The 18,922-nt window shown below is 52.0% G+C and overlaps 3 protein-coding genes across 4 annotated transcripts; 2 read left to right on the top strand and 1 right to left on the bottom strand.

Moving 5' to 3' along the window:
- Nucleotides 1-452: 452 nt before the first annotated feature.
- Nucleotides 453-7,346, top strand: tmprss9 (transmembrane serine protease 9). 2 transcript variants are annotated; one of them, XM_029146674.3, is made up of 16 exons: nt 453-897; nt 1,421-1,578; nt 1,657-1,784; nt 1,860-1,927; nt 2,013-2,188; nt 2,292-2,336; nt 2,423-2,533; nt 2,637-2,802; nt 2,884-3,158; nt 3,310-3,452; nt 3,906-4,194; nt 4,306-4,419; nt 4,498-4,666; nt 4,744-5,009; nt 5,084-5,220; nt 5,623-7,346. In XM_029146674.3, exons 2-16 carry the CDS (start codon nt 1,470-1,472, stop codon nt 5,782-5,784), a joined length of 2,358 nt encoding a protein of 785 aa, XP_029002507.1. In that variant the 5' UTR covers nt 453-897; nt 1,421-1,469; the 3' UTR covers nt 5,785-7,346. The 2 variants fall into 2 exon arrangements, with proteins under 2 accessions (XP_029002507.1, XP_029002506.1); XM_029146673.3 differs by lacking the exon at nt 453-897 and adding an exon at nt 923-1,063.
- On the bottom strand, nt 6,286-8,074 carry timm13 (translocase of inner mitochondrial membrane 13 homolog (yeast)). Its single transcript, XM_029146681.3, has 3 exons — nt 7,818-8,074; nt 7,629-7,697; nt 6,286-7,435 (listed from the first exon to the last, which is right to left on the bottom strand). Exons 1-3 carry the CDS (start codon nt 7,935-7,937, stop codon nt 7,337-7,339), a joined length of 288 nt encoding a protein of 95 aa, XP_029002514.1. The 5' UTR covers nt 7,938-8,074; the 3' UTR covers nt 6,286-7,336.
- Nucleotides 8,075-10,587: 2,513 nt separating this feature from the next.
- enc3 (ectodermal-neural cortex 3) lies at nt 10,588-18,814 on the top strand. The gene is made up of 4 exons (XM_029146675.3): nt 10,588-10,908; nt 11,860-12,894; nt 12,968-13,719; nt 17,373-18,814. The coding sequence occupies exons 2-3, from the start codon at nt 11,872-11,874 to the stop codon at nt 13,712-13,714; spliced, it is 1,770 nt and encodes a 589-aa protein (XP_029002508.1). The 5' UTR covers nt 10,588-10,908; nt 11,860-11,871; the 3' UTR covers nt 13,715-13,719; nt 17,373-18,814.
- Nucleotides 18,815-18,922: the final 108 nt, after the last annotated feature.

Raw genomic sequence — 18,922 nt, 5'->3', positions numbered from 1 at the left:
AGCACTTGGCTTTTCATGTTTGCTTATGACTTGACTCTGCCAATATTACAAGCTTTTCTACAAAAGTGAAAGTTAATGGAAAATAATTTACACACACTTCCCTTGGATAAGCTAGTCTGTTACATTTATTTTGTAACTACTGGACATTTGCTGTAGCCTTTATATTCAGCATCTCCTGTAGCCACCCAAGCATTATATTGTAATGACATGATGGATGTGTCTTATTTTTAAAAAGCTTCAAAAGAAATGAAAGAGTGTGTGAAGATAAGCCATTCGAGCCTTTCTGCACACTGACAAAGACACATTTGTTGTATTACCTGCTGTTGTGTTTCTCAAAGTAGGGTGGGGGATGATTTAAGTAAACCACCTGACCTCTGTTAGGCTTGTTTCTTAGGTGGGAGGTACTGTAAGCATAAGTTATGGGTTTCTATACTAGAATCAAAGGAGACTGTTAAGGCATGAATCATGAGTTACTTCTAGGTTTTCACCTTATGTCGTATTTATTCCAGTTTGTAGGCAGTGAAAAAAGTCCCATTAAACACACCTGATTAGAGGGACTGTTAAAAAGGTCCTACTTGTTTGCCAGGGACTTTCAGCCAGAATTCCAGGAGGCTTCGCCCCTCCTCTGCTGCCCTGTCTCCGTGTCAGTGGAGCACAGACAGGCAGCAGCTACGCGGAATACGGCGCTCCGCCGACGTCGTTCTGCACTATTTCCTCTGGCATCGCTTCTCTGAGCGCCGCGTGAGCCCGTGAGCGCTGGATGCGCACAGTTTGCCGGGAGATCAAGGCGGCCCCCGAGGTGACAGTAGAAATGCCTGTGCACACGAGGGTGTAACCGAAGGGGATCAAGGCCCATGGGAGGAGGGTCGGGGATTTCTGAAGTCACGCGAAACAAAGGTGAGTTACCTGCGGAGCGGACGCGACACGCCCCTTTAACGAGCGCGACAAATAGCGCGGCGCTCGGTGCGGTGCCTCGTCTTTTTCACCCATGCGGCGATCCCGTCCAGTCGCCGCCGCGGGATGTGTTGAATGTCAGTGTGCGGGGGAATGAGAGACGAGAGAGGTGAGTGGGTTTACTTACACATAAAGCCCGTATTGTCCAGCGGCCCGCACTGTGATGAACCAGGAGTCACCGTGCGTAATTCCGCGGCGAAGCAAAGCTCTTGAGCGGAGGCATGGGTTTATTTTAAAGTTAAGTGCAACACTGGACGGACGTCTTTTTTTCCTTCCACCGTGACCTTTCTCCATATCTGATCTGTGATCGCCAAACAACATGGCCACTCGGGTCTCCTTTACGCACAGCGGTGTAATGTCAGCCAGGCAGTCACAGCTTGGGCTTTAATATGCGGCTTTAAGGCCTTGCATTCGCTCCTGTCTGTCGGTCCAATTACTTCCAGTGTTGTTATTGCCTTTTTAACAGGCTCCATCCTTTGGCATAATGATACTGGAGCTGGTGCTGTGAGTCCAACATGGATGTGAAGAAGGATGAAGGTGGAGGGCAGTGGTGCTACAGGAGCAGGTTCATAGCTGCGCTCTTCTTCTTCCTCTTTCTAGGCGTCTTTGTAGGTCTCCTCTTTGGTGAGTCGACCGGCAGCTTTATGAATCTGTGCAGATGCCATCTTTAATGATTAACCCCGCTTCCTCTGATCTCGCCAGCGTTCCTAGTGCAGGAGCAGCATTATTTCATGGAGACAGTGGAGCTGCAGGGTCTGACGTATGATCCTGTTTTGCAGGATCCAAACTCCGCTTTTTCTATTGTGCTGTCCTCGGTTTTAAAGAAAAAGGTTCGTCCTAAGAGTCACTGCGATGAGAGCAGCATTACATTTTAAAGAATACTACATGTTTCATTTTCATCTTAGATTAAAACTGTCTTCACTGCCTCTTCAATATCACATCACTACATCGACTGTAGCATTGTTTCCTATGGGTAAGTGAATGCTATTATGATCCAAATGATTCTCCTCATCTAGACGTCTAAGCAAATAGCGTTTTCTTTTTCCCCATGTTCCCAGTAACATTAATGGTGACGTCATGGCGACGTTCAGACTGGTCTTCAGGGTGTCCAAGGTCCAACAGTATTCAGATAAGTACGTTCAGGACTTGCTGAGAGCAGGACTCAGCACAGCGTTGGACAGGAATCCTCTACTGGTGCCAGAGTTTGGACGGATCAGCGCTATCTTCTTACTGGGTAGTAACACTTGTACTGACATCAGCTGACTGTTCACAGCTGAGTTTTGTTTCAGGATCAGTCATGCTCAGAGGGTCTAATGCTTTGATTTCTTTTATTCCAGGAGCTAGTGGGAAGTCATTCTATGCTGTTGGACATGAGCTCATCGGTACCTTGACTCATCTGATGCGTATTTTACATATAACATCCCCCGATCGTACTATTTGTGCCACATTTCTATGTCTGCGCTCTCAGGCAGGTGTCCTGACATGTTCATCTGTGACAACGGGGAATGTGTCACCAAGTTAAATCCCGAGTGTGACAACGTGGCCGACTGCACAGATAGCTCGGATGAGGCTCATTGTGGTAAGTGACAGGACGCTAAATGCTTCCACGCCACCGTTTTGTGGGTCACGTTCGAGTGGAACCTCCGCATCGTCCCACGTTCCCCCCCCCCCCCTCCCGTCAGCGTGCGGGACACGTCCTGCCATGGCGAGCCGGGTGGTGGGCGGCGAAGACGCCCGGCGCGGAGAGCTGCCGTGGCAGGTCAGCCTGCGGCTCAACGGCCGCCACACCTGCGGAGCCTCCGTCATCAGCGAGCGCTGGCTGGTCAGTGCGGCGCACTGCTTTGAGAGGCAAGCGCGGGCTCCCATCAGCATCACGGTGACGCCCGTCCACGCTCCGCACAGTGGCTTCATTCCACGTTCCTGTTCCAGGAATAACGACTCCAGGGAGTGGACGGCCCTCGTGGGCGCCAGCCTGGTGGGCGGAGACGAGCCCCAGTCCAAAACCATCAACATCAAGTCGCTGGTCGTGTCCCCCGACTACAACCCCACGACCACCGACAGCGACGTGACCGTGCTGGAGCTGGAGGCGCCGCTCACCTTCAGCTCCTACATCCAGCCCGTGTGCCTGCCCTCCCCGTCGCACGTCTTTGTTCCCGGCCAGAACTGCATTGTGTCGGGCTGGGGCGCGTTAAGCCAGTATAACGGTGGGTCTGATGATGAGCACCACTGAAAGCAAGCAAACGAGGGAGAGGGGGGAATAATACCACGTTTCTATTTGTCATATATGATATGCTGGGGTCTTACAGCAGATTACAGCGTTCTGTATGAAATGACTTGTTCGGATCTCCCGTTCAGCTGAGGCGCCTGCTACGCTGCAGAAGGCAGTGGTGAAAGTCATCGACTCCAAGGTGTGCAACAAGTCGTCCGTGTACAGCGGCTCGGTTACTCAGAACATGATGTGCGCCGGGTTCCTGCAGGGCAAGGTGGATTCGTGTCAGGTCAGTGCTGCGTTCCCAGCTTCGTGAAAAACATGACATTTACCCGCAATAACGCACGCTATCCGCTTACACATTGTTTTCTGTGCTGACCTAATATTGTCTTTGTGGAAACGGTCGCGGCAGCTGAGATTTATTTCACGGCCGGCCCCACCCTGAGAGTTGTTGTTGTTTCCATCGCAGCATATCATGATGCATCCAAGTAACATGATAAACAAGTCTTTATTCCTCAGTGAAGGCCGTGTCCCTAAAGCTAAATCCGTTCGATCCAGATGAGCGGTTTCAAATTCAGTTCAGCACTTGTATATGATTCATCTCTGTACTGATTTCTTCCCTTCAGTCACTTTTAACACAAAGACTCATTCTGTTCGATTTGAACCATTTAGTCATGAACTGAAAAGCACTGCGAAGCTGTCATCCATGTAACGGCATGAGGATGCCTTGGTTTCCCCTCAGGGCGACTCCGGGGGGCCGCTGGTGTGCGAGGTGACCCCGGGGCGCTTCTTCCTGGCTGGGGTGGTGAGCTGGGGTGTGGGCTGTGCCCAGGTCAACAGGCCCGGGGTTTATTCCCGGGTCACGAAGCTTCGCAACTGGATTCTGAGCCACGTCAATCCGAGCTTGGTCCACGGTTTCGCCCAGCACGTTCCGACGGCGCCGGCCACCGCGGTCGACGTGGTATTGAATAGTAATTCACTAGCGCCCAGAACCGTAGCCACGGTCGAGCTGCCAGCACCAACACAACCAGGTCACATCAGCTTTTGTTTCTGTTTAGAAATGACTGAAATAGTAGTAAAGGTATAGGGTAAATAAGTGGTTTGGGGAACTTACGCCTTCCTCTGTTAAATGTGCTTCTCAGGTTTGAACTGCAGTGGAAACTTCCAGTGCAGCATCACCTCCTGCATCAGTAAGGTCAACCCAGAGTGCGACGGAGTCCCGGACTGCCCCAACCAGGCGGACGAGAGGAACTGTGGTGAGAACACGGCGAGGACGCGTACGCGGCGCGCTGCGTTTGCCCGAGACCCCCCCCTAAGCTGTGCTCTCGCTTCAGACTGTGGCGTCCGCCCGGCGCTGGGCTCCCACAGGATCGTGGGCGGCGTGACGGCTCGCAGGGGCGAGTGGCCCTGGATCGGCAGCCTCCAGTACCAGAGGCTCCACCGCTGTGGCGCCACGCTCGTCCACAAGAAGTGGCTGCTCACGGCGGCGCACTGCTTCAAAAGGTGCCTGTCAGGTTGTAGCGCGGCGGCGCGTGGCGGCGGCGGGCGGCGTTTTAACCGTCTCCCACCTTTACGCGCAGCGACCCCGGCCCGGCTAACTGGGCCGTGAGCCTGGGCTCTGTGCTGCGCTCAGGCGTGGGAGCCCTGGTCATCCCCATCCAGAGGGTCATCGTGCACCCGGCCTTCAACGGCACCAGCATGGATTTCGACGTCGCGCTGCTGGAGCTGGCGGTGCCGGCCCCCATCTCCTACACCATCCAGCCGGTGTGTCTGCCCTCCCCGGTGCACCACTTCCTGAAGAACGCACAGTGCTACATCACAGGCTGGGGCTCCATACGGGAGGGAGGTGAGAGGAGCAGACTGCAGATGCTGCGTGTTTGTGGAAACAGCAGTCAAGTGTTCAAACCTCGTTCCCCGCAGGCTCCTTGACCAACCTGCTGCAGAAGGCACCGGTGAACATCATCGAGCAGGCCGAGTGCCAGGAGTCGTACGGAGCCGTGCTGACCAGTAACATGATGTGTGCTGGTTACATGGAGGGAGGCCGCGACACCTGTCTGGTAAGACGTCCTGCAGTGCAGCTGTGGACTGAACATCTGGTTGATGATTAGATCGCAGAGGCAGTTTTCTCGTCACTGTTCAAAGCCTCAGGGGGAGAAGTCTTTTCAGAGTGGATGATTAATCAGGTCAGAGGAAATAAAAACGCTTCACTCTGCCAAAGTGTTGCCTCTTCAGGGACATTACAGCAAGTCTTTGGGATCTGTGGGAGCTGCTTATGTGACGGGGGAGTGGAGACTTTCACTCGATCTCCTCTCTTCTCACCTGCTCCCTCTGTAATCTTCTTATGTAAGAAAACCCACGTGCATTCCTCTCTGTGAAAGCACCTGGCCTCTCAGCAGCGATCCTAAAGTCACATTCAACGACGCTCTCACACTCGTGCTTTTCTGTTTCTGGCCGCCTAGGGAGACTCTGGAGGGCCGCTAACCTGCCGACAGCTCTCGGGCCAGTGGTTCATTGCAGGGGTGACCAGCTGGGGACACGGATGTGGGAGAATTGGTTTTCCGGGGGTTTACACTCGCGTGACGTCGGTCAGGAAATGGTTATCTACACACCTGCCGTTCTGAAGGGACACAACAGCGAGGAAATACACGATGGAATTATCCTGATTGATTGATTGTACTGTACAAGGACTAAAGTCATGCCACACACACACACACACACACACGTTTTATCAGTGGTGACCTGTGTAAAATACTCTTCATAGGTGCTGTTTGTGATACTGTGCCATCATCAGAACCCATTTTTCTAAACACATGAAGACAAATGGAGAAACTGGACATTCTGCTAGCAACGTATGATTCGTGTATTTATTTCAGTTATTTATTTTCCTGACTGGTAATCATACTGTACTGTGTGTTTTTAGTGGGGTTCTGAATATTTGTGGGAGAATTATAGGTACAGAGAAATTTGCTTGGTTTTTGTATCTATCACAGGATGCAATGTTTTTGAAATATGGGGAAGATTCAGTATGAGTATATGAATTCAGTATGAAAAAGTGATTTTAAGGAATTAACTTTTACCTCGATAAATTCTACTTCTGGTGACGTTTCATTGACACACAAGGATGTGATTGACAGGATTTAATGATTTCCTGATGAAAATCTCTCCAGTTGCTCAGAGCCATACCTTGCATCACAGTACAACTCACATTCATTTGCTTTTCTGGATGTTACTTCCCTAATCAGACCGAGTAGGATAGGGGAGAAGAAAACGTTTTGGGTTCCCAGACATCTGACAAAGCTGAGAAAGGTTCACTACCCAGTCGACAGCAAGGCAGACCCCGCTGAAACAAGCCTGCTACTGTGGAGGGCAGCAGATAGAGTGACTACCAGAAAACAGGTCAGACAAAACAGTTTTGTTCTCCAGGTGTACTTTGATATAGGACTGTTTGAAGGCCTGTGAATGTCAGGTTCAGAGCTATAAAAACACCAGGATGCACCCTGGATATTCCTGGTGATTTTTAAGTAGCGCAAGAGCAAGTTAGGGAAACCCTGTAGGGTCCCTTAAGAGCTCCGGTTGTGCCACCTATATTCTCTATGCACAAATGAGTCTCTATGGCTTCACAGTGAAGCGAATGGAAAATAAAACACTGCTGACAGTGTTTAAGGAGCAGCTGTAGAAATTGAGAGATGCCAGTACAGTTATCAGGTGTCCTTATTATACAGACAAAAAAGACTCAACCCTAATTGCATGACAGGTATATTGACGCGATGCTAGGCAACAAACTGATCAGTATAATAGTTTCTAAACTAATGTTTTTCAGCACTCAGGGTTACAGCATATCCCTGCATGTAAAATGTCAGCTGGGATACGCTGGGCAACACAAAGGTCCTTTCATGTCTCACGTCTACACCCATCTCCTAACTGAGGTTATTCAAATTATAATTAATATTTAAAAAAAGCACATTTGTTACAGGACTGTTCCTCGGAGCAAACTGAAAGTGTCCACGGGGATATTGTTGAGAGTCCACAGGCCCTCTTGCCTGTCTGTGAGGTTTTGGGACAACAGCTGCTGCTGATGTGCTGCTGCCTGGCACAGCTCGTCACCTCCACGGCTGGTCTGTGCTGCACCTCGGCGACGGTCAGCAGCTCCAGGAAGGGTGAATAAAGAGACGATCACATACGAGCCCTTTCCTTCTGTAACCTGGAGTTGTACGTTTTGGACACGGTGTTCCACGCGTCCATGTATCGGTCCATACACATCGCGATGCATTTCTGTGGAGACAATAGTGTGTGAGTGTCATTGGCCACTAACCTGATTGTTGTGTAGAGACATGTATATGTTTTGTTGGACCAACATTTTTGTATTACAGAATACAAACAAACTAAACATTTCGCACTTTTGTCGAAAATAGCACGAATTGGTGTCTTCTATCTGCAGACAAACTTCACGCATGGCCGGACGTACCTGCTCGGAGTTGTCCAGCGTGCTTCCAGGTTTTCCTATGCACTTCTTAAAGCATTTCTCCGTCATCCTCTGCAACATCAGGGAGATGCTCGTTAATTAGCACAGTTTGTATTTCAACGTAGCATTAGCACCGTGCGGGTAAATCTAGCTACTAAACTACTAGCTTAGCCGCTGTGTCCATTGATTTACCTGCAGCAGCTCCTGAGCGTTAGCCACCGCAATCTGGACCTTGACCTGCTCCATGATGACACCAGGGTCCATTTTACCGCCAGATCCTCCCGACGAGTAGTCTGAACCAAAGCCGTCCATTTCTACCGGAGTTGATACCAAAAACCTTAACCCTGTCGACTTTTGGCAAGTACACGTGCGACCAACGGCTGCTCAGTGTGGCTAACAGCACTGTTCGGTGCCCTTGACAGCGGCGGAAGTCCAGTGCGTCACTTCCGGAAAATGGCCTGTGACGGGAAATGTAGTTCTTTTTGTAGTTGAACGAAACAGCGTCATATTTCAGTAGCTGTGGGTAAGAATGCATTCAAATCCCTGCTTGTAATATTTTTTTACAGACAGTACAGTCCACGCGCACACACGCCATCTACTACGGAAACAACACGCACGCGTGTGTACATATTGACCACGTGGCGGCGCTATATCCCACTCAATCCTGACGTAGCTGCATAACAGAGGATCAGTCCAGATTAGCCTGTTTTCTAATATGCTGCGAACAGATGTAAGCATTAGACAACAGGCTCTTGGATTTGAAGTTGTAAACATATTAAATCTATTGTTTTTCTACTGTTGGTAACAAGTAAAACCATTGTTGTAGAAAAGCACAAGGAAGAGTTGGTTAGAAATGTGGTTAGAATAATGTGTACAGGAAATGCAGTGATAAAATAATCTATTGCACTGAGAAATTATTGACATAATAATATCAACATATAAAAGTGGGTTATATATAATTATATATAATATATATATATTATGTTTATATATTATATAATTAACTGAAACGGCGTGGAAAAGCAGGCGCCAGCTACAGAAATAGAAGGTCTGCATTGTTTGGTGCTGAGGCCTTGACGCAAGGGTGACCCCCCCCCCCCCACACACATCCCCAGCCACCCCACCAAGGACCCCTCTGCTTATGTTTCAGATAGAATGACCTCACTAAGACCACCTGCCTTGAGTGAACAAATACTGTGGTACAGTGAGTCTACAGGCAACAATGGAGTAACGGTTACTGTTGTTACTGTCATCTAACTCGGGACTCTGTGGATTGTCTGTCGCAGTGCTGGGGGTCTTGAGGAATCATTGCGGGGGGTCTGATTAGTGGCGCGCCTGGCTATGAGTAATTAATGACCAGTTATACGCCCACGTGTCTCAGCCAAAGCCCAAGATTCTAATTCTAACGCCGACCCTAAAAGCAAGTCTAACCTCCGAATTAAAGTGTGGTGTATTAGGCGCAATGTCTTTATGGTGTGAAAACATCCAGACAACCATGATATCAGACAGAAATACATGCACATACACACACATTAGTCCTCAGAGCAATTTGGCTTCAAGCCACAGGGCTGAATGGGGGGTGGAGAGGCAGCTGGGTTAAAGTGCGGCATAATGAATTAACCCTAGATTACAATCATGAGTTCATTAATCTAATCTTCTTAAATTCCTAATCTCCTGTAGGCACACTTGTGTCTATGAAAGCATTCGGGCCAGTCCACCAGAGGAGGCAACAATGGTTTTGTGAGTTTGAATTACGAAGGAGGGTGTTTATTGGTGTCAGATTCTGAGGTTGCGCCGGTCTGTTCATAGTTACTTCACGACTTTGAAGTGCAATAATAAAGACACTTGGTAATGTGATATTTGAGTGGCAGGCCAATTGAAATCCTCTGGAAGGAAACAATTGATAATAGCGGATCTAAGACGAGCCGACTGTGCCTCTTTTGTTCTCCAACACACTCACACATGTAAACTCCGATGTTGGAGAAACAGCAGCAGCTTTTAATCTTCCTAAGTAGCTGTGGAGTGACAGCGGAGGAGTCAAGTGAGAGAAGACAGGCAGCAGCGTGGCAGCTCAGATCAGTCTGCTCTGACTCTGTCCTTTCATTCATTCATTCCATGTAAGGGGAGTATTTTGATCCATAAGGACGTGAAAAGCACATCATGTTACAGTTGAGCTAATGAGCCGTGTACCTAAGAGCCCAACCCTTGTTCTAGGACTCCTGTCTGGAATCACGCCTGTTAATTGTGTTAATTGTAGACATGTTGGGACATGTCCCAACAACACACAATGTACTTGATGTATAGAAATGATATAAGTATAAAATGTACTGTTGCAGTTTTGTACATTAACAATACATATTTAAAATGTCAGCAGCCACAGAAATTCCTCATGTGCTCGGACTTGGCCGATTCTTTGACTGACCTGATTCCGGGCCTGATACGCCTGCCTGGAACCGAGGGACATTCTTAATAAATTCCTGCAGGCTAAACCTCACGAGTACTTAAGTCCATCAGAAAATGCCAAGAATTCCTCTGGAGCAGCGATCTCATGGTCGTCAGAGGGACTTTAACCCGCCATCATATGATCATTAAGTCTGCTGGTTATGTGGAGCTGGCACTGAGCGGAGACGCTGAGTTACATGTGGTCGCTTGGAGTAAATCAAGTTTTTTTCTGATAAGATAAAGAATAATATTTGGAACAAACAATGACTTTTATTAGATTCAATCAGTAGACATTATTTATACCCACCTGTAACATACAGTACATATTTTAACTGTTCTTTTTCCACCATCTAGTTTTTTATCTTCTTCTAATAAAGTTTATATCGAGGGTAATTTGATTAAATCAACACAACCTACAGTAACCGACCGCCTCAGGGGCGCGTCTGTTTCCTCCGTGTTTGTGGCGTCCGGCTGCCTCCCGCCGCTCGCAGCCCATTGGTCGGCGGCCGCAGGAGGGAGGAGCGTCGGGAAACACTAGCGACGCCTGCGCTCGTCCCCTCCGCTCCGCTCGGCTCGTCGCTCCTCGCAGGCTGCGTGGCTTCCAGCGGACAAACTTCTCATGTTGTGTGTGGGTCTCCTCTGTTTCCACGCGTCCACACTTGAGACCGGCTCGCGCCGCAGACCGATGGCCCAACTACTTCCCGGCGGCCCCGGACTCGACACGGATCTAAAGTCGGAAAGCTGATTCCGCTCGGTGGAACCGCAACTTCAAACGCAGCCGAGGACGGAACGAGCCGCGGTCGAGATAAAGGGATCCGGGCTCCGCGCCGCTCCTGCCGAGGTAAGCGGGCGAGCGACACGTTCCTGTTTGATGTTTGTCCAACTTCCGAAACGTGAGACGGGGCCGTGACGTGGGAGCCGCCGGAGCAGGCTGCCGCGGCTAAGTTGGGAGGAAAGTTGAGCGCGTGCTGGAGCGCTGACCGGAGTTTCACATTTACTGCACAAAACGAATTGGATTTCACGCCGCGTCTCTCCACGGAAGTCCAGCAGCCCCCCCCCTCCCCCTTCAGCGGCTTTGAATAGGCGACTTAAATTTATCTGCCGTGAAACAATAGAGGATTTTAAGCGGAAGATATTTATTTTGGGCGTTTTCAAGTTGAGTACAGTCTTTGTGGCCCTCGGTGCCTGGTGTGATTGTTGCAAACCGGGTGTTTTTCACAAATAACAGATGAAATGCAGGATTTCCAAGTGATCTCGGACGTTCCTCGCCTCCCGATTGCAGGTGTGCACCTCTTTAAACGGTTGCACAGCGGTTGCGTAATTCTGTGCTCGAGGAGCAGGACCGAGGTGTCGCATCCACCGTGGGCTTGAAAGCGTTGCCCTGGGCTCCATCTTGAACGGGAGCCAGCCGAGAACAGGAGGTTGGCAGGAATTTACTGGCTGTGGTTGGAGGCGAGTCACCGCTCTGAAATGTGCATGGGGTGGAAAGAAGGGATGCGGGGAACGCAGCCAGGCGAAGCGTCCTTACCTGACGCAGATACAGATGTTTTCACAGGCGCTGACAGCGTTGTGTGTTTCATGGTGTGAGTCTGTACACACTGGTTTCATGTAGGCGCGCTGCTTATCGCACGTCCTTTCATCTCCAAAGTCTGAAGTTCATTTCCTCACTGATATGCGCGTATGTCGGAGCCCATTCATCGGCTGTTGGCACTGCGGCTTGTTTAATCATCAAACCTGAGCCGCGTTCGCGGCGTTCGCCACGCTCACGGCCTCTCTCCGTCCCCCTCTCCAGGTTCGAGGCAAGATGTCGGTCAGCAACCATGAAAACAGGAAGTCCCGCTCGAGTTCCGGCTCCATGAACATCCAGCTGTTCCACAAGACGTCCCACGCCGACAGCCTGCTGACCCAGCTCAACCTGCTGCGCAAGCGCAAGGTCTTCACCGACGCGGTGCTGACGGCCGGCAGCCGCCGCTTCCCGTGTCACCGCGCCGTCCTGGCCTCCTGCAGCCGCTACTTCGAGGCCATGTTCGGCGGCGGCCTCCGGGAGAGCCGCGACGCCGCCGTCGACTTCCACGACTCCATCCACCCGGAGGTGCTGGAGCTGCTGCTGGACTACGCCTACTCCGCCCGCGTCATCATCAACGAGGAGAACGCCGAGTCGCTCCTCGAGGCCGGGGACATGCTCCAGTTCCACGACATCCGGGACGCGGCGGCGGAGTTCCTGGAGAAGAACCTCCACCCGTCCAACTGCCTGGGGATGATGCTGCTGTCGGACGCCCACCAGTGCCAGAGGCTGTACGAGCTGTCGTGGAGGATGTGCCTGGCCAACTTCGCCGCCCTCTTCAGGACGGAGGACTTCCTCCGCCTGCCTAAGGACAAGGTCCAGGAGCTGGTCCTCAGCGAGGAGCTGGAGGTGGAGGACGAGAGCCTGGTGTACGAGGCGGTCATCGACTGGGTCAAGGCGGACATGGCGCGGCGGCACGGCGAGCTGCCGGCGCTGCTGCGCTGCGTGCGCCTGGCGCTGCTGCCCGAGAGCTACCTGCTGAAGAACGTGGCCTCCGAGGAGCTGGTGATGTGCCACAAGGTGGGCCGGGAGGTGGTGGAGGACGCCGTGCGCTGCAAGATGAAGATCCTGCAGAACGACGGCATCGTGACGGGCTTCTGCGCCCGCCCGCGCAAGGTGAGCCAGGCCCTGCTGCTGCTGGGGGGACAGACCTTCATGTGCGACAAGGTCTACATGATCGACAACAAGACCAAGGAGATCGCCCCCAAGACGGACATCCCCAGCCCCCGGAAGGAGTGCAGCGCCTGCGCCATCGGCTGCAAGGTAAGCTCCGCGCGCCGCGAGCACGCCTCCGTCCGTTCGCCACACGCGCTCACGCGACCTCTCCGCCTCTTAGGTTTATGTCACCGGAGGACGCGGGTCCGAGAACGGGGCCTCCAAAGACGTCTGGGTCTACGACACGTTGCACGACGAGTGGTCCAAAGCCGCCCCCATGCTGGTGGCCCGGTTCGGACACGGCTCCGCCGAGCTGGACCACGCGCTGTACGTGGTGGGAGGGCACACGTCGGCCGCGGGGTCCTTCCCCGCGTCGCCGTCGGTGTCGCTGAAGCAGGTGGAGCAGTACGACCCTCAGACCAACAAGTGGACGCTGGTGGCGCCGCTCAGGGAGGGCGTGAGCAACGCCGCCGTGGTCGGCGCCAAGAACAAGCTCTTCGCCTTCGGCGGCACCAGCGTGAACCGGGACAAGTATCCCAAGGTGCAGTGCTTCGACCCGTGCCAGAACCGGTGGTCGGTGCCCGCCGCCTGCCCGCAGCTGTGGCGCTACACGGCGGCGGCGGTGGTCGGCAGCCATGTGGTGGTGATCGGCGGCGACACGGAGTTCTCGGCCAGCTCCGCCTACCGCTTCAACAGCGAGACCTTCCAGTGGTCCAAGTTCGGCGACGTGACGGCCAAGCGCATCAGCTGCCACGCCGTGGCGTCGGGCAACCGGCTCTACGTGGTCGGCGGCTACTTCGGCGCGCAGAGGTGCAAGACGCTGGACTGCTACGACCCGTCGACGGACTCCTGGGACAGCGTGACCACCGTGCCCTACTCCTTCATTCCCACCGCCTTCGTCAGCACGTGGAAGTACCTGTCGGCGTAGAGACGGTGAGCGCCACAGACACACAAGTCAATTACATTCTATTCATAGTCCTCCCATCGTGGGATGATGCATGGGAACGGGAATATCTGCAGCCGGTGGTTTGACAGACTCAGGTGAACATGGGTTTGAGCCGGGCCGGGCCGGTTTTCCGGGTTGCTGGTGGCTACAGTCACATTATGTGGCTGCCGTGAGGCCGGGCGGTGGATAAACACGCCGGCGTCTTGGTTCTGAGGACGGGAGGAATGTCGGCGCGGCCGGTGATTACGGAGCCACCGGGGATCGGGTCTGTGCTCGCAGCGGCCGCAGGGCAGGGCGCTCGGCGAAGGCCGGCCTCGGTGCTGACGGATCGCCTGCCGTGAGTCACGGCTTCAAAAGACCGTGAGACATGTGTTAACATTGGGTAGGTCTCATGACGCGAGGCCCTTCCTGTGAATTTGTTGCAGCAGTGATGTCATTCACTGGGAGCTCTTCACCGCTGCATTAGTCACTGGATCCACACTGGACTCTGCTGCGTCTCTTACTGGTTTAGTGCCTTTTATCTTTACTTTGAGTTACATGAGTAACAAGGCTCATGCCATCATAAAGAACCCACGCTTACTCACTTTACAGTCGAGAGCTGCTGCTGATCTCCACTTTGGACTACAAATATGGCTGCTTTGTGTGAGTTTCCGACTGAGTTCCGTGAGTCCGAGGATGCGTGTACGCGTGCACGTGGACGAGGAGGCGCGGTGGCGCGTAAGACCAGGAGGAGCAGAGCTGTATTTTGGTCCTTTTGGCATCCGGGGCGAACGCCCGCCTAAAAATACTCCTGCTCCCGGGACTGTCGACTCTCAGCTGGGCTCAGGGAGAAAAACAGCGCGCGTGCGTGCGCGTGCGTGTCTTTATATTCTCCCTTCGTGTTTTTGACGGGGATGAAAACCACCAGTTCCACGTAGTGTTGTGAGTTTTGTTCGCGGTCGCACACGCTCCCCGTGCTCCCCGGCCTCTTGGGGCCGCGTCGCTGGCTCGGCCTGGCCTTTTGAAGAGCCAGCCATCCTCGCTCTAATTCGGGAGGAATGAAGGTGTGGCCGCATTCCCATTAGCGAGGATTTGTTAATGTCGCCTTGCGGTCCGGGCGTTGGACTCGTCCTGGTAATTTGTGGGGTCTGTATGGGATTACCAGCCTCTCTGCCTTTGTCGCCACTCACTGCCGTTTGTAGCCCTGTGCGTTTTCACCAGATGTGTCTAACCACAGGCTCCAGGGCCACAACCCAATGTTGATGGAAAAGTATTTGTAAATGTTAAAGCATTATGGTCCACATTTGTTATGGTCTAGACAGGATAAATAAATATCTCCTTTTAGGTCAGATTGTATTGTTTTGAATCTTTCCAGCCTCAAATTGTGTCTTCAGTGCTTTTTTGGAGGTGGTGCATGGAAAGGCATCAGGCTGCTGGGACCAGACTCCAGGCAGACGGGGTGTAATAAGAGATTCCTGCTCAAAGTCTCACTCTCCTTCCAGCCACTGAGCTATAACGGCTCCAGAGATGACTGTTATCAACGTTAGATCTTTTGTTGTCCTGGCCCTTCTCCCTGGACCCCCACCCCTTCCTCCTACAACGCCCCCCCCCCGCTCCACTCCAAAAAGTCACGGACACAAGCCACATTCTCCGTTTCTTAACGAGGCCGTTATGAGGCGGGCTTGGTCCTGTGTGATGGGTACACCTGGAAGGGTCAGGGGTCGGCGAGGGGAGGAGGGGGGGCTCTCGACGGGCCCTCGGCATCCCCCAGGCAGCTGCTGTAAAATGGAAAGGTCGCACTGGGGATCAGGGAGGAGGAGTGCAGAGCCCCCAGTCACTCAATACTAATGTTTTATTAATGCCTCGCTGCGAGGGCCACCAGGAACACGCGCTGAATGGGGCTTTTATTGTGGCATCTGTGTACGACAGCGGTCGGCCCCGTCCTCGGCTCATTCAGACGCGCACACACGCGCGGCCGCCGCCGCGAGCACGTGCGCGCCCACTTTGTCCTCGCTCCTTTGAGTCATCAATCCTCCGCGTCGCAGCCCCTCGGCCGGGCGGCGTGGTTTTGCATGAACCTAATGAAGTTTTTATTGGCCTTTTCTCCACGCTCCAAGTGGCAAAAAGGAAAACGTGTGTGGGGGGGGGGGTGCTTAAAATGCTTGAATAATCACCCAGACTAATTTGATTACGCCCTTAAAAACAGACGCGCTGCCGTACAGTTGCACGGGCCTCTGCTGGGAGCCAGCTGGGATAGTTGTAATTAATCAGAATTACAGGATATTTGCTGTTCCGTGGCGATGTGGATTCAGGAGGAGAGGCGCGCTTTGTTCCCGGCTTAAAGTGGAGGCTCGACAAGGATTCCTCAAGGCGTGCCGCCTCGTACCCGTGCAGCTGCACCAAGGTGCTTGAGCCGCTGAGCTTATTCCACACTCTTGTAATTGTCCAGTAAAACAGCGGAAAGTCGTGTAGATGAAGGGATTCGTGCAGTTTGTCACAGTGTGTTTCTAGGGGGTCGTCGGTGAACGGGGCCCAGGTCTGGATATGAAGGCAAGAGGCTGCGGTGTGGAGCAACTGGGCCTCAGACAGAGAAAAAACAAAAGCAGAAGAAAGATGGAGGTGAATGTCATGAGGCGTGGGCCACTCCTTCCATAGGATTGCATAAGAATCGGCTGCAGGCTTCTAGCGTTGGCCCTAATCGTCATCATCTCGCAGATCAGAGCGGCGGCGGCAGTGACGCGTGTACACGGAGAGGGAGCAGCAGTGGAAACTTCCAGGCGTGAGTCAGGCCTGGATGCTTGTGATAAGAGCAGCTAATGTTTGTCGACTTCGAGCGGAAGCTGACGCAGCATTAAACTCCATCAGTAGATTTTCGGAACAGATTAAGAGAATAAACTGACGAGTGCCTAAAACTGACATCTAAGGTCAGAGACGGTTCTAAACTTACTGTTTAGGTTCTAATTGAAATGTTGCTCTTGTGTCCTGCGTGGGTCCAGTGGAGGTCTCTGGAGCAGGTTATTCTAGGTTATTCAGATCCTGCTCGTATCAACCTCCACCGTGCTTCAGCTGGATGAAAGAACAAACACACGTCTGTCATCTGGTCCGTCGGGTGAATGGCGATCACACACATGCAAATGAGATGTAAACACGCCTGGCTTTCGCTTCACCCACTCCCTCATTTCCTCCAGTGGCACATTCCTTCATAACAGCAGGGGAGGAAGATTAGACGCTGAAGCATCTGAGGTTGATTCAAGATGAGAGGTTCCCAGGAAATTCAGAAATGTAACGTCGAGAAGGCGTCGAGTCCAGATAGAGCAGAATGGCAGTTAGCAGCATGTGCCTCATCGTTGGAGTAACAGAACGCGGGTCCTCGGCGCTGCTCTACCTAGTGACATGCATGGCATGTCAGCGTAATCCCACATGCCAGGGGGACTTTGCTTGAATAACGCCCTGTCTTGAATCATTGTTAACGCTTTGTGGGCACGGCTGATGAAGTGGCATGGTGATAAGCTGTGTGCGGAGTCTCCGCATTCCTGTCTGCTCCCCGAGAATGTCCCGGCCGCCCTCTGGTCATGTGCTCGGCTGTTCGTACAGCAGCGGCGGCAGCTCCTCCGGGTTCTCAGGACCTTAACATGAATCTCCCTCTGTCTCTTTTCCCCAGATCGGCCGTGGAGCCTGGAACGTCGTGTCCGTTCGCCGGGTGCAGAGCAGCAGCAGCAGCAGCAGCAGCAGCAGCAGCAGCAGCAGCAGGAGGAGGAGGAGGAGGAGGATGGAGAGGAAGGTTTCCGTGATCCTGCTGTGGCTCCGCGCAACGGCCCGAGACCTGGAAACAGCCCAGAGACCACCTGATCTGTTGACTTATCCTCCCTGTGTAACTTTCCCATGCAATCATTTCGCCTGCGCCGGCCTCGTTGCCATGAACGCCTCACGGCCGTGACCCGCGGTCACTCAGGTGGCACAGACTCCTGCTGCACAGACTCCTGCTGCACAGACTCCTGCTGCACAGACTCCTGCTGCACAGACTCCTGCTGCAAACCCTTAAACTTCAGTCCGTCTGGAGAGAATTCGCTGCTGCAAAGGCAGGAGCCACGCTCCGCGCAGCCGACTCGCGTGCATCATCTCCCCAGCAAACTGCAATTTAACTGACATGTAGGATTTCAAGAGATAGAGCCGGCTGGTCTTTATGCGGTCTCTCTTCCATCCAGATACAAGCTGTTTACTCAGGTGTAATTTATTTTCACGTCTAATCAGCTGAGTCGGAGCTTTTCTCCGTCAGGCGTGTGTGGAAGGACACAGGACGTTTGGAGAAGTGTATGATTTTGTGTACAGAAACAATCCTCCGCTCTGTATTTTTAGATTTTGGACTTGGGCTTCCCTCAATTTTGGTGAGCTAAATTTGTATCTTCCTCCAGGACTTAAAAATACGGCCTCGCAGGCAGGAATGTGGCCCATCACGGCCGAAGAAGACGCGTTCCTCATTACATTCAACTGCAATTTAGCCTTTCGTCGGTTTCGTCTCTCAGGGTCAAGTCGTTCTCTTTTGTCCTTTCTGTTGTGAAAACTTCAGTTGTGAATGTATTGTTTTTGTTATGAATCAGTTTCAGAACCGGCTTCTTTCCCTCATTCTTACTTTTTTACAGTTTTGCCAACTGAAAATATGGTTTATGTTTTATAGCGGTGATCATATTTAAACATGAATATTGCCAAATCCCGAGTAGCTAACTGTAGGGTTATTCTAGAGTTAAGTACAAGCTCAGTATGTGCTAGTAGGTAGCTTTCAGCTGTAATATTATTTTTTTCATTTCCTGTTGGTGTCTTTAATGGAAGTCTACTTTGTATATTTGTGTTATTAATTTGTAGGAGCCTTTGACTTGCACAATTTGTACAAAGAAATCTGTTGATGGTCTTAATTTTGTATCGTTGTCTTAACCCAGCTGGGTGGTGTGAATAATCGAAGCCTTTTTGTAGCACATAATTGAGTTGTTTCGCTTCCAGCAGTCTTTTTTTTCATATTCTGAGGTATTAAGCTATTACTGATAACACCATCTGTTACTTTGCGTTCTGCAGCTCATAACAATAAATGTCATCTTGTGGAAAACATCACATCGTTGCTCCTTGTGTTTGGCAGCGCCGTCATTAAAGCATCACGTGGGTATGTTTTTTTACCTGATGCGCCTCCAACATTCCAAAGGGCAGGTTGGGAGCGCTTCA

This window comes from Betta splendens, chromosome 4 (assembly GCF_900634795.4).
Source record: "Betta splendens chromosome 4, fBetSpl5.4, whole genome shotgun sequence".
NCBI lineage: Eukaryota > Metazoa > Chordata > Actinopteri > Anabantiformes > Osphronemidae > Betta > Betta splendens.
This window is presented reverse-complemented; position numbering and strand designations above follow the sequence as displayed.